Source organism: Diadema antillarum, unplaced genomic scaffold (genome assembly GCF_040938485.1).
Source record: "Diadema antillarum isolate AM-2024a unplaced genomic scaffold, OU_Dant_1.0 seq00001688_RagTag, whole genome shotgun sequence".
NCBI classification, from domain to species: domain Eukaryota; kingdom Metazoa; phylum Echinodermata; class Echinoidea; order Diadematoida; family Diadematidae; genus Diadema; species Diadema antillarum.
In genome coordinates this window covers 250,172-264,806 of record NW_027272383.1, presented here as the reverse complement: position 1 = coordinate 264,806, position 14,635 = coordinate 250,172, and the positions used below count along the sequence as shown (strand labels likewise).

Here is a 14,635-nt window from a genome sequence, read left to right as displayed (position 1 = left end):
TGGGGAAAATGATACCAGAATGAGATAGATTTACCATACTAATGTAGGGGGTGGGCCGAAATGTGGGGGATGAGAGAGAGAGAGATGGAGAAGGCAGGATTGATGTGAAGACGGTGTGTGTGGGTATGTGTGTCTATGAAGGAGACATGGTTATACGGCACGTGGGTTCGGGTGGGAGGTCGTGCAGTCAATAAAGACAAGCACTCGACAGGAGTCCTGTGAACAGCAAGCAGAGAGGTCTCTTTTATTGACTCATGATATAGTCATAACACAATTACAGCTCCTAAAATGCACTTTAGGAGAACCCATGAAACACTATGTGCACATCATCAAATCCGCACATGTTTAACACCAAAACAACTCATTCATAATAACACACAGATACCAAGTGAGTTTTCTTGTCTCTGTAGCTATAAAAATCCACAATGGGGTATCAACAATAATCTTATAACTAATGGAAGCATCTGCCATCAACAGCTGAATGTAACCTAAAAACTCATTGTGTTATTTCACTAGACACAACTGTTCAAAAACATATGCATACAGTACCAGAAAGGAGGCGCAATATTAAAACATGTCCCAACATTACAACTGAGTCTTTCATAACCCTCCACGTTAAGGATCGAACTGCATGCAATGTATTGTGAGAGTTATCACATGACACAAGAAATATATGACATGATACATCAGATATATAATTATGGCACTATATCCAAATGTACCCTGGCTTAATCCAATAATTATCATATTTATGCACATCTAAAACAATTGGAATCCTTAAAAGAAAGAATGTCTCATCTGGGACACCTCTATCAAACTCCTTCTTTACCATAGCCTCTACATAACTCAAATGTTACCATCGACACTAAGTACACACACCTCTAACCCACTCATTGTAGCCTATAATTAACCGAAATAATTAACTCACACCACTTCTTACACCGAGACCCTCCTACTACAAAAGTTATGCTGTAGCACTATAACTGCAACCTACACAACCATCACGAGTCATTAAGGAATGCAATACAAAGGTTCCCTCTATTACCAATTAAAACCTCGTGAATTACTGTACAACCCTTATTGAACAACATTGTGCCTTTACTACGCTGCACATCTCTTCTGATCAACTTTGATTCTTATCATCTCTTTCACCTTAAATACATTACAAATGTTGCAATATTGTACCTATAATGTGCCTACGCTACACATCTCCCTGGTTAAACTTCAATCCTCCTCAACTCTATCACCATAAATGCATTACCAAAATAGGTAAATAGCTTCCATCAAAAACCATCAACTAGGTATCTTCTCACACTATTATAGGCGCCCCGTACTACACAGCACCATGTAATACGAGAGTACACAGATCACGCTAAACGCTCTATACCGTTACACAGCGCTACATAATACACTGTTCAATACCGTAATTGGTCACGTACACAAACCTACGCAGGCCTGCAGCCCTTGCATTGTACTACTGCACTACGAATACATTGTGCGTACCAGACTACGGCAGCCGCAATTAACTACATACGCCCGTACACACAACACACGTCCGTAGACCGACTTAACACAGGTACGTACATACATAGGTTACCGTGCATTCAGTGCCACTGAACAAAACCACCATCAACCAGAGACAAATGGAATGGCTTCATGTAAATTATGACAAACACTCTCACTCCACATAATATGCCTGTTTGGTCCCTGAAACTCTTCATAACAATTACCAATAATGATAATACAGCACCATAACATCTAAGCACTGAAATTCTTGTGTAATTTGCGACATTCTCATTTCCATCAACTCACCTGTGAACAGCAAGCAGAGAGGTGCCTGTCACATGGGGGCGCCCCTCCGTTGCTGATGTCTCTGCATAATTAGCATATCCCCACAACTCTTCCCCGCTTAAAGGTCATCGTCCCTGATGACCATATTATGTAAGTATATATGTACGTACACATACATGTACTTTATGGGATAACTATGGACGCAAAGTTACTCCACTTGTAAGTAGCTCATATATTCAACACTTCAAGAAAGCAATGCTGGTTCGATCCTACAATAAAGGAACATTGTTAAACCAACTGAACATAAGCTAAATGCTTTAACCTTGAGCTTTCACAAAAACTACATCCATCTAGTTTCATGGAGTCCCACTTTATATAATATACCACTGTGATCCTGTCATTTGAATGCACACAAATTTGCATTCATAAGTCCTAACCACACTCTGGACTTCAGCAGCCACAACAAAATTCATAACAAATGCAATAACTACGCGTTAACTGTTATCCAAACTGGATAAACTTCAAAAACGAATAAAACTTCTTAGGGAGATCAACTCCTCCCCAAAGTCTGCCATCTTTGAGCGACCCTTGAAGCTGTTCGCATCCGGGACTGATGCTGTCGAACATACGACTGCACACCACGGTGAGCTCCCTGCTTCACTTCCCCGCTTAAGCTCAGATCACGTGGGAAGCGTCCATTCCTTCCGAACAGGAGGTTTGCTAACAGTACAGCGCTTACACTTGGCGCACCATTGTTTCACCGAATTCTCCATCCCATGCCAGAAGAACCTGTTTCCTACCAGCCGGTAGGTACGTCTGAACCCGAAATGCCCTGCCTCGTCATGAAACCGGGTGATAGCCTCCTCTTGAATGCTCTGCGGGGCAATGACCTGCAGGTGCTCTGTACCATCGTTCGGGCGGCGCCTTCTCCGCAAAAGAACGCCATCTCGGATGACGAGCCTCTTCCAGTCTCGCAGGAGAGCCAGACTTCCCGGTAAACAGCTGCCCTTCTCCTGACGCGAGGGTGGTGTACCCCTTGACACAAAGGAGCGCACTTGACTGACAAGATCATCCCTCTCTTGTACCCCCTGAAGATACTCAGCTGAGAACTCAGGCATGCACGCTTCTCCACCTAGACGTCTCTCCTCAATGCAGGTACTCAAAACAACTGGTATATCTGTTCCTTGAGAAACTAAGTCAAACCGGGCACGGATTGTGTCACTACTCACAATCATCTGTCCTTTTCCCTCAAGAGGATCCAGACGGGAGATGGCATCGGGAGCTTGGTTCTGCTTACCGGGCCTGTGTCTCTGCCTGATCGGTGGTGCACCACCAGTCTCTATGCGATGAGTGATACGGTCAGTGTAACCAAAGTCCATGTCACCATGAGAAAAGGCATCATGATGCTTTTCAAGAAGGCCTTGTAGCTTGCCACACTGCTCCTCCCTCTGCCGGGTATGAATAGCTTGTAGTGCCTCTTGCCATACTGGCTCTTGGGTGGGCCAGAGTATCTTGTTCATGTGTTCCTGCCCGACACCTACTAGCTGACTCCAAACCTCCTGCAGTACATTCATTCCTAGTATCCCTTGCACGGAACTCTGACCACGCCTCATGGCCATGTCGTCTTTCAAGACCAAGACAATCCTGGCTGCGATCAGATGTCCCAAGACACTAACATCGACCTCAAAACACCCCACATATGGGATATCATCCCCACTTGCGGAGACTAAGGAGAAGGACACTGGAACGTCCTTCATCTGGATACCCGCCGGTTCTAACTTCTCTCTAAAGTACGTCTCTCCTATGGTAGTTACTTGGGAGCCGGGATCCAGGAGACAGGGCACGGTGATACCCCCAAACTCAACGTCAACAGAATAACACTCTCCAATGGCCCTGGACACGAACCCGTCATCTCCTCTAGTACCGTTGGGGACCACCTCCACCTCTGACATACGTCCAACTGGGGCACCTGATCCATGTGGTCCTGCGGAGGGACTCCCTTGCCTGGTGGTTCCACCACCAGCATGATCTGGCGGACTCTCCCTCTTCTGGGTATTTGGGGTATGGGATGCCTGGGGGACTTCCTGTCTACTGGAATCGGGATGATGTCCAGGCATGTCTTGCCTTTGTGAACTTCCCCTCTGCTCTGCAAAATCAGGATGACCCCAATACCCATCTGGTCCTCCCTGGAGGTAGGTCATTCCTGCTCTCGGGGGAAAATCCTGGCCTCTACTAACTCTGCCATTGGTCCAATGTGGATTGGGAGAGTAATTCCTGTTCCTGTACAACTCGTTGAAATGAGGCACACCAGGCTGTGGAAATCCATGCTGCCAACTCTGATCACCAGGCCGAAACTGTGTTCTACCGTAGTCTCTAGTGGGACAGTCTCTGGCAAAGTGTCCTAAATTCCCACATGAAAAGCAGGCACCTCTCTGCTGTCTGACCTGAGAGTTCCATGTTCGCGCAGCCGGTGGTGCAGAGGGGGCAGTAGGCATCGCATCTCGGACGGCTCGTACTATCTTGTCACCCATCTCCTGAATTGTCAAGAGGACGTCTGATGGTTGAACTGGGTGTTCCCCCTGTCGAGCCTGCACAGCAGCCTGACGTGCACCCTCATGGCCTTGCGTGCGACACTCCTCTTGCCCTGACCTACGGATGGCAAACTCACGTAAGACCCTGAAGTTTGTGTTACCATCCCGCTCATACCGATCTCTGCAAGCACTTCGCAGGACAGGGTCCTCTAGTCCTTCGATGAACTGTTCGACTAAAATCCCGTTGGGGTCAGCATATAGTTTGGCCTCACGACCGCTCAGATTGTTGAACCTTCGTTCTAGATCTACCGCAAAATCACGAAGTGGTTCCCCTCTCCTCTGCTTTCGCTCAAGAAAAAGCCGCTGCAGCTCACCAAGATTTTGCACACCTGCGTACGAATCTCTCAGAAATTGCAATATTTCCTCCGCTTGCTTTCCCTCTTTGATCAGGGCTCTCACCTCCATCTTTGGCACTCCTCGAATGTAGTCTAGCAAGTAAGAAGCCCTTTCCTCTTCCGGTACCCCATAGCGGGTGAAGGCTGACTTCATGCCAGAAATAAACTCCTCCGCATCTCCTGCCTTCCCGTCGAACACCGGTATTTTCCTCTCGGGCGCCATCACCAGTTTGGGGGGCCTCATCGTCAGTTCCCTGATCTGCGTCTTCAGGTCCGACAGCTCCTGGTCTACGCCATTTTGATCTGCCGCTGGAGTGGAGGGCGAGTACACCACACTGTCGTCCCAGCCATCAGGTGGCGGCCGGATATGTCCCTGTATGGCAACTGTCCTTCTCTTCCTTCCATCCTCTGCCATGTAGACCAGGCCATTTGCACGAGGATGTACCGCTTGTAGCACTTCCAGCAAGAGATGACCTTCCTTCTCCAAAGGATATTCTGTGACATCCCCTGGGCTGTCTTCAATCTGTAAAAATAACATCTTTGCCATATCCTGCATATGTATCAATGTATCATAAATATCCCAAGCCAGACAGCTTTCGCTTAAACCATGTGCTCACAAGCTAAAACAATGCAAGCAATGTCTCAATATCCACTCACATTGCAGGGAAAAAACTACTAAGGCATCAGTGTGTATGTAAAAATACACCTCAAAAACACTATTGAAGTCAGCATATACAAGTAAATGCCAAATATCTCTGAAATACAATTAAAGTTCCCAAAAGATTATACAGTCCTATCTGAGAAGGATCAGTAATAAGGGAAACCAGCTCTATAACCAAATCCTAATGAGTGGTGTCCAACAGTAACACTCCACTGAATGGAAAGGACAATAATAATACACCTTGAAAAAGCTGTTCCAATCCACTTGTATCACTGATTGCATTTAAATACAGACACAAATACCCACATCAAAGCAGTACAACACTACCTCATGACCTACTGCAGTAATACACAATGTATCAAAAAATAGCAAACCTGCCCAAAACATGACAGGTCTAACTTCAATAGCCCTTCACAGTATCATCACTACAGTTAGTCCCACATTCATAAAAAATCTCCTGGGTATACTCGCAGTGTCTGCAATACTCTGTACACTCCGCATCGATACCGTACCAAATAGTTTAAATCTCAGGACTGACACTTCAAAACTGAGTCCATCGACCAATTACCTATTTCCCCTTGCCCTTAAATCCGGTAATAACTCTATCCACACATGATAGGACAAAACTGTATGTAAATCACACAAAAACGTCTACTACCTCAGCAGGTTACAACAACCTCAAATCGCATCATGTCCTTTCTCCATGAAAGGTGGTGAAAACTACCTAAACAGGCTATCTACCAGTTCAAACAGGGATAATATCTATTACATCATCCCTTCTAGTATCTAATAATGTCAGGCTGCACCAGTTCAAGTTCACATCAGTCTACTCGAAATCGCCTGTCTGCCGCTACTTCATCCACTGCAGCTGAACTTCGAGTCCTCTACATCACCACCTCGTCATCCGCAAGCAGTCCTGCAGCTACCTGGAACCATCTTCTGTCCATCTCTAGATCCCCTTCACCGCCAGTTCTTCCTGTCTATACGTCCTAGACGCCCTGGAGCACATCACCACCCAATCTTCAGAAAGGATCCCACTGGAACTCCCTCTTTATGTCCTATACTTCCCGCGGCATCTTTCACCAAGCCGTCTCGGAGCATCCAGGCCGCATTAACTCAGCCCAAGTCCTCTCACTAGTGACATCTGACTATGCTGTATCCTCCCATCCCATGCTCGTCGCCAGTTGTAGGGGGGTGGGCCGAAATGTGGGGGATGAGAGAGAGAGATGGAGAGGGCAGGATTGATGTGAAGACGGTGTGTGTGGGTATGTGTGTCTATGAAGGAGACATGGTTATACGGCACGTGGGTTCGGGTGGGAGGTCGTGCAGTCAATAAAGACAAGCACTCGACAGGAGTCCTGTGAACAGCAAGCAGAGAGGTCTCTTTTATTGACTCATGATATAGTCATAACACAATTACAGCTCCTAAAATGCACTTTAGGAGAACCCATGAAACACTATGTGCACATCATCAAATCCGCACATGTTTAACACCAAAACAACTCATTCATAATAACACACAGATACCAAGTGAGTTTTCTTGTCTCTGTAGCTATAAAAATCCACAATGGGGTATCAACAATAATCTTATAACTAATGGAAGCATCTGCCATCAACAGCTGAATGTAACCTAAAAACTCATTGTGTTATTTCACTAGACACAACTGTTCAAAAACATATGCATACAGTACCAGAAAGGAGGCGCAATATTAAAACATGTCCCAACATTACAACTGAGTCTTTCATAACCCTCCACGTTAAGGATCGAACTGCATGCAATGTATTGTGAGAGTTATCACATGACACAAGAAATATATGACATGATACATCAGATATATAATTATGGCACTATATCCAAATGTACCCTGGCTTAATCCAATAATTATCATATTTATGCACATCTAAAACAATTGGAATCCTTAAAAGAAAGAATGTCTCATCTGGGACACCTCTATCAAACTCCTTCTTTACCATAGCCTCTACATAACTCAAATGTTACCATCGACACTAAGTACACACACCTCTAACCCACTCATTGTAGCCTATAATTAACCGAAATAATTAACTCACACCACTTCTTACACCGAGACCCTCCTACTACAAAAGTTATGCTGTAGCACTATAACTGCAACCTACACAACCATCACGAGTCATTAAGGAATGCAATACAAAGGTTCCCTCTATTACCAATTAAAACCTCGTGAATTACTGTACAACCCTTATTGAACAACATTGTGCCTTTACTACGCTGCACATCTCTTCTGATCAACTTTGATTCTTATCATCTCTTTCACCTTAAATACATTACAAATGTTGCAACATTGTACCTATAATGTGCCTACGCTACACATCTCCCTGGTTAAACTTCAATCCTCCTCAACTCTATCACCATAAATGCATTACCAAAATAGGTAAATAGCTTCCATCAAAAACCATCAACTAGGTATCTTCTCACACTATTATAGGCGCCCCGTACTACACAGCACCATGTAATACGAGAGTACACAGATCACGCTAAACGCTCTATACCGTTACACAGCGCTACATAATACACTGTTCAATACCGTAATTGGTCACGTACACAAACCTACGCAGGCCTGCAGCCCTTGCATTGTACTACTGCACTACGAATACATTGTGCGTACCAGACTACGGCAGCCGCAATTAACTACATACGCCCGTACACACAACACACGTCCGTAGACCGACTTAACACAGGTACGTACATACATAGGTTACCGTGCATTCAGTGCCACTGAACAAAACCACCATCAACCAGAGACAAATGGAATGGCTTCATGTAAATTATGACAAACACTCTCAATCCACATAATATGCCTGTTTGGTCCCTGAAACTCTTCATAACAATTACCAATAATGATAATACAGCACCATAACATCTAAGCACTGAAATTCTTGTGTAATTTGCGACATTCTCATTTCCATCAACTCACCTGTGAACAGCAAGCAGAGAGGTGCCTGTCACATGGGGGCGCCCCTCCGTTGCTGATGTCTCTGCATAATTAGCATATCCCCACACTAACATATTGAGTGTCATTTAAATGTTCTTTGATAATTTAGGAGTCACCATGGTAGCAGATGTCATTTTCCATAACCTAGATATCGTCCAACAAGTCACCTGTAAGTTCTTCATTTTGTTAGAATGAACTTCTCAAAATAAAAAAAAGGTAGTGATACAGTGATTGTTTAAAGGGGATGGCTAGTAATGATTGATCAGTGGGAATCAGTGGGAATGCTGGAGGATGATTGTTCCAATCCTTGTGGGGTTCATTTAAGAGTACATTATATATCTATTGTGTGAAAATTATTTGCTTCAGAATGGTCTCATATTCAAGTAATGTGCAGTTTAATGTTTCCAGGTTAGCGTGCCTGGTCAGTGACGGGGCATAGATCTGCACATTACTTGAATGAGACCGTTCTGAAGCAAATAATTTTCACTCGACAGTACATGTATAGATATATAATGTACTCTTAAATGAATCCCACAAGGATTGGAACAATCATCCCTCAGCATTCCCACTGATTCCCACTGATTGGTTACTAGCCATCCCCTTTAGGCCTAATAGGTAGGCTTGTATGACTTCAGTGGAAGAAAATTTGTTATTCTGAATGTTGACGGATAGACATAAAAAACATTTTTTTTTTAAAGTGATGGTGACCAAGATGTATAATGGCGTCATTATGCTGATGAACGTGGCGTGATCATCAAGCATTATTACGTCATCACTAGCCATCCGGTGATAGTTGTCGACGTAAATTTCTAAACGTTAAGGAAATTCGTTGTCTTTGATACCTACGTCAGCCAACGATTCGGGACAAGCAGACGCCCATATCGGTCTCCCTCGACTACCGACTCGTCGACAACGGACAGACGGATGCTAGTACCGTGCCGCCCGTTCTCGCAGAGGAGGTCAACACACATATCGTCAGTTCGGTATGGAGAAATCACTACTAGCCACCAGACTGGTCAAATCTGGCCACTAAAGTTTAACTATACTCGCCCTTTTGATTGATTTGATTTGATTTGATTTCTGAAGTTCTTTTTTCATACATAAATGAAAGACAAAGTCAATTGAACGAACTTATTAAGCACAGTATAATTTGAATCTGACAGTTAAAACAAAGAAATGATTAATTCAAATATCCAACACTTTTTTGACACAACGCAAAATGAAAATAAACAATCATTTTATGCATATATTTATGCAAACATAAGTTCCTGTATATCTATTGTTCAAAGACAAATTAGGCAACTCTTGGTGTACAGAAATTCAGGAGACCATCGTCATAAGCAAACGCTTGACGAGGACAATGGCCTCAGAAATGATTGTCTAAGCAATACGACATTGTAAGAATATAATATACAAGTCACCACTCACTGAGTGGCGATAAAGAGAAAGGGAGCATATCTCCTGTCATTTTCAACCAGTGTCGTGTGCAGATGTTATTAATGATTAGAAGCATAACGCGTATACATGTTGCAGTCCGTGTCTTGGAAGTACATGTTAATCTCCGTGTAATACAGTATGTGTATTATGATCATGATTATCATGTTAAGCATTTTTCGTCACCGTTGTCTGAAGTCCAAGTGTTTCATGCACTTATATGGAGCTACAAATAAAGCAAGCTTTCCAGTATTTAGTAGGTCGCCAAAGGACACAATATTACATAATATCATGGACTCATTGAATTCTTATTCCTCCAGCCCATATAATAACTATACGTTTAATTTTACTTCAACTTCATACTTGCTTGATGTTTCTCAATGTATCTTCCCCTCAAAACCGTTGTTACAACTACCGTGGTAACCGTGAATAACCTAAGAAACATCAGTCACACTGTTTTCTGCGTGTTTCGATTTACACATCGTACAGTTTTCAAGGGTTACACGTAAACATAAAGTTTGGACATAACCATGAAAGGATTAAGGTCAACGAGATACACAATCATTTTTTACCTCATGGTACATAGTCAAAGAAAGAGGACTGCACGAAATGATACAGGGCACCGTGATAATTTCCAAGCACGTAATGTTGGATCAGAACTCTACTTGTTTATTTTTCTTTGAGACTACTTATTTTTCACATAAAAGTCAGAATGGTGGTCTTGTTAGGAATTTGTTTATTTAAAAGACACATATTTTTGTTCTGGATGTCTGTGAAAGTATTTTCATTTTGAACAATCGTTTCGGTTCAATAAACAACTTACTGTCCCCTTCATCAATGATTTAAAAAAAATCCTTAACTGGTTCCAATTCATTTTATAGTCAGGCTTCTTATCAGAATATATGATTGTCACAAGGATCGCCGCCATATTTTTTTTTTCATGTTATTGTTTGTTTGTTTGTTTGTTTTGGTTTTTTTTTGTTTTCATGCACCTGCAAGATTGCCTTCGCCAGGGAATGTGCTGGTGCAACCTGCTTTCCAGATCTAGCTGTAACGGCATCCAGGTAAGAAAATGTTCTAAGAAGATTGTCCCCACTTAAAAGCCTGAACTCTGAGTCAGTACAATTCACTAATCATGCTAACCATCGTAACAGGTATTACCCCTTCGATTTAACTGCCTGTTACGAATCGAACAAGAAAAAAAAGAAGAGAGAAATAGCTCCGCAGTCCTAGATTTTATCAAACTGTTCTTCCTGTCAGTTAATTTTCATCATCTATTCATTTATTCATCTATCTGTTCATTCTTTCACTCATTCGTAAATTCCATTGATTACAGTGCATACAATTGTAATATCATTTATAAATGAATAGTCATAACATAATTCATTTTCCTTTGTTTCCCAGTGACGTCACTGAGCTAACAATAGGTGAAGCTCAAATCATAAATCTGGATGTCATGGTAACCAACAAGGGTGAGGATGCTTTCCTCTCCTTTCTGCGCATACAGGAACCAAACGGTGTTTATTTCGTGACTGCGGGAAGATTTAGTACGGTAAGATACTTTTCATCTATATCTTCATAAAGTTTACCTACTTTTTTCTCAGTTACCTGAAATATTTCCAAGTACAGTGGACTCCCGTTATAACGAAGTCCTCGGGAACGGCGGTTTTCTTTCGTTATGTCAAAATTTCGTTATAACTGAACAAATAAACAGTAAAAATGCATATATAGAGCGGATAATGTTTCTAATATTGAGAGATTTTCCCCCTTGACGCAGGGAGCGATTGCATCTTGTACCTACCATGCCCCATCAAGGGTCCGGACGTGTGACTTAGGAAATCCGGTCGGCGCAAACACATCTGTAAGTTTGTTGTTGTTGTTGTTGGTGGTGGTGGTGGTCATGATGTTGTTGATGTTGTCTAGATTGATAATCGGTCAACAAAATAATGTCGATGCATTTAGATTTGCAAATCAGAGAGCATGCCAAATGTCGTGCGAAAACAGTGTGTTTACAATTATTATCCGACAGTATATCTGTTCACCGAATCTGCTGATAAATTAACTAGAAAGCTTACCCACTTAAATAGGAGATTTAAAGGGGAAGGCTAGTAACTGATCAGTGGGATCAGTGGGAATGCTGGGGGATGATTGTTCCAATTCTTGTGGGATTCATTTAGGAGTACATTATGTATCTATTGCTGTGTGAAAATTATTTGCTTCAGATTGGTCTCATATTCAAATAATGTGCAGTTTCATGTTTCCAGGTTAGCATGCCTGTACAGTGACGGGGCGATAAAACTGCACATCACTTGAATATATAATAACGTATAAGAGATAAAAGAGCCGGGAAGCAACTACATTGTACAACAATGCGAAGGGTAAAGTGTCGATTAAGAGTAATGTTTCAGGGCTGAAAAACGGTACGGTGAAAAGTGAAAACAACTTGAACCTGAACTTGAAAAGTCTGTACGATTTTACATGGTGATAGTAGTGGTAATAGGAAAGATAATGGTAAAGTAAATGGCATTGGTTTCATATTGTTAATGGTTTCGATAGTGATAATGGTGTCACCTTTTTTCCACGTAACATTGCTGTGTTTTAGGTTGCTTTTGAGCTCCGCTATCAAACTGAGTCGTACAGCACCTTCACTGAGACTGTATCTTTCAATCTGACAGCGCAGAGGTAAGTCCAGAGAAACGAACGATGGAGACAGCGAAAATTTTTTGATGAAGAACATATTGAAAACGCAGGGGAGAATAATCACTTGCAAATTCTTTCATAGACTTGCTAAGCGATTGCTCCATCACTTCATCAAATTTCTTGTGTGATGTGCATAGTGACCATAATATTCTCTTCAATGGAAAATTCCTGTTTGCTGATTGGTCTGATTGGTCTGCACGTCATGTGACCACACATAACATTGCAATGTTGAAGACAAATGCCGACTGAGAATATTGTGCCATATTGTGACGTCATATAGTCACGGTATATTCATCGATTGTCTGAAAGTGAAATTATGGATTCCTCGTTGACAGGACAAGGACAATATTACTCGGGGCTGTTCCTAAAAGAAAACAGTCCTATATTCCCGTCACCTCGGGATCCATCATTTCAATTACAGGCTGAAAAAACACGGTGCCGGTATGTTTTTTTATGAAAATGATTACTGCGTGATTCTCTTTATAAGTTCCTCATTCTATATCCCATTGTAAAAAAAAAAAAAGTTGCGACAATTCCGTTTGTTTGAATTTACTTATTTGACTATACAAGCAGCTTAATATGGCGTGTCACTTTGAGCCATTAGCGAGCTTTAAATCTGGGACGCGAACGCTAAGGCGACGCCATTTGGCAAAAAAAAAAAAAAAAATGTGTTCTGCACAACATGCGCTAGAAAGCTATTTCCATTGTCCAATTGGGGAGGAAGCGTCTTGTTATGGTAGCGTTCGCGTCGCAGATTTAAAGCTCACCGTTGTCTGCTTGGAACCCTTCCTTCGTCACACGACAGATGAGAGCTGCTTCCTTCAACTTTAAAACTTATTTCAAATCCAATAATGTTATTATCTTTCTGCCAGTTTTGATGCCGAGAAACCAGGATCGATTCACGACAATGAGCGAACGACTAACATTCCAGTGTACGCTACCGCTAACCTCACTCTTCAAGGGTAAGCATTTCTTAAGATGTCAGTCTATCTTCAAACACAATACGTTATTGGGGATGTGGCCCAAATATTCCACGTCATATTCCCACTTCAGATTGTTGGAAAAAAAAAATCTTGCCTGAAGTAGAGCGCGATGAAAGCGAAGAGCGATGTGAGCGCTAGATCCGCTGGTCTCTTACCCTTTTATTTTTCATTTCATTAACAGCAGCTCTTTCAACAACAAGGGAGTTTCTGCATGAAATATCATTTTCCCGATTTTCTACTTCGTTATAAATCATGGAACATCCAATCACTCCGAAAAACAAGAAACTCACTGTTTTGAAAATGTTAGTAGTGAAACCACCTGTTATATCAATGATTACTGATTTAGCGTTTTGTAAGTTCGATTAATATCGTTTGATTTTTACACTTTGTACGACTGATGTATTACACTTTCATCAAAATAATGCAGAATGCATGATATTATTCCCTCGACTTGTTACGGACCAAATATGCAAGAGGTAATATCATTCTTTCTGTCTCCTTCATGTGTCCATACACTACGATAGAAAAAAAGTAGGTGGAATTCTTGTTGCCTTTGATCGTTGCCGTTGATCTTTCTACAAATGTGGCATCACCTACTCTTGCAGACTGTTCTTATCCAGCTATGACGTCACATGGACTTAACCCACACTTTAAAAATTCATAACTTTTGATAGGCTTGTCTGAATGTCGTTATTCCTTAAACTTCACTTTCGTTCTTTCGATCAGCTACTAATATGTCTGCGCTCACTGAATCCATACGTATTATGTCATTATGTTCCCCTTTAAACTTGATTTCATGCTCCTTCTCTTTTTTTAATCCTTCATTGTTTTCACATCCCTTCGCCACCATCTCCATGCAGAGCGGCCGATCTGGACAGACTGATTGTAAGGGAGACGGATTATCCGTCGGATCGCAACCTGTCCAGCGAGACTAGCGTTGGGCCTCAGATCGTTCACGTCATGGCTGTGAGTGTGTTATACCCCAAACAAACAAACAACCAACAAACAAACAAAGACACACACTCTATTGATTTCATTCAAGTCATACATAAAATACATGTAAAAACAAATCCTTTCTTGGTACAAATAGAAAAAAATACAAATACAGTTTAAAACAGACTTAATAAGATCAATGTACAGTATATACTGCAGTAGTCTCTCACGTAAT

At 42.0% G+C, this 14,635-nt stretch overlaps 1 protein-coding gene across 1 annotated transcript in view; it reads left to right on the top strand.

Annotated features, from left to right (window-relative positions):
- LOC139711698 (integrin alpha-8-like) overlaps positions 1–14,635 on the top strand; it is a 36,899-nt gene that overhangs the window by 12,938 nt on the left and 9,326 nt on the right. Inside the window, exons 11-17 of the mRNA XM_071623557.1 lie at positions 9,202–9,333; positions 10,784–10,848; positions 11,189–11,336; positions 11,562–11,645; positions 12,387–12,466; positions 13,357–13,446; positions 14,328–14,433. Of these exons, the coding sequence (XP_071479658.1) occupies positions 9,202–9,333; positions 10,784–10,848; positions 11,189–11,336; positions 11,562–11,645; positions 12,387–12,466; positions 13,357–13,446; positions 14,328–14,433 (705 nt within the window). The remainder of the gene's footprint in view (positions 1–9,201; positions 9,334–10,783; positions 10,849–11,188; positions 11,337–11,561; positions 11,646–12,386; positions 12,467–13,356; positions 13,447–14,327; positions 14,434–14,635) is intronic.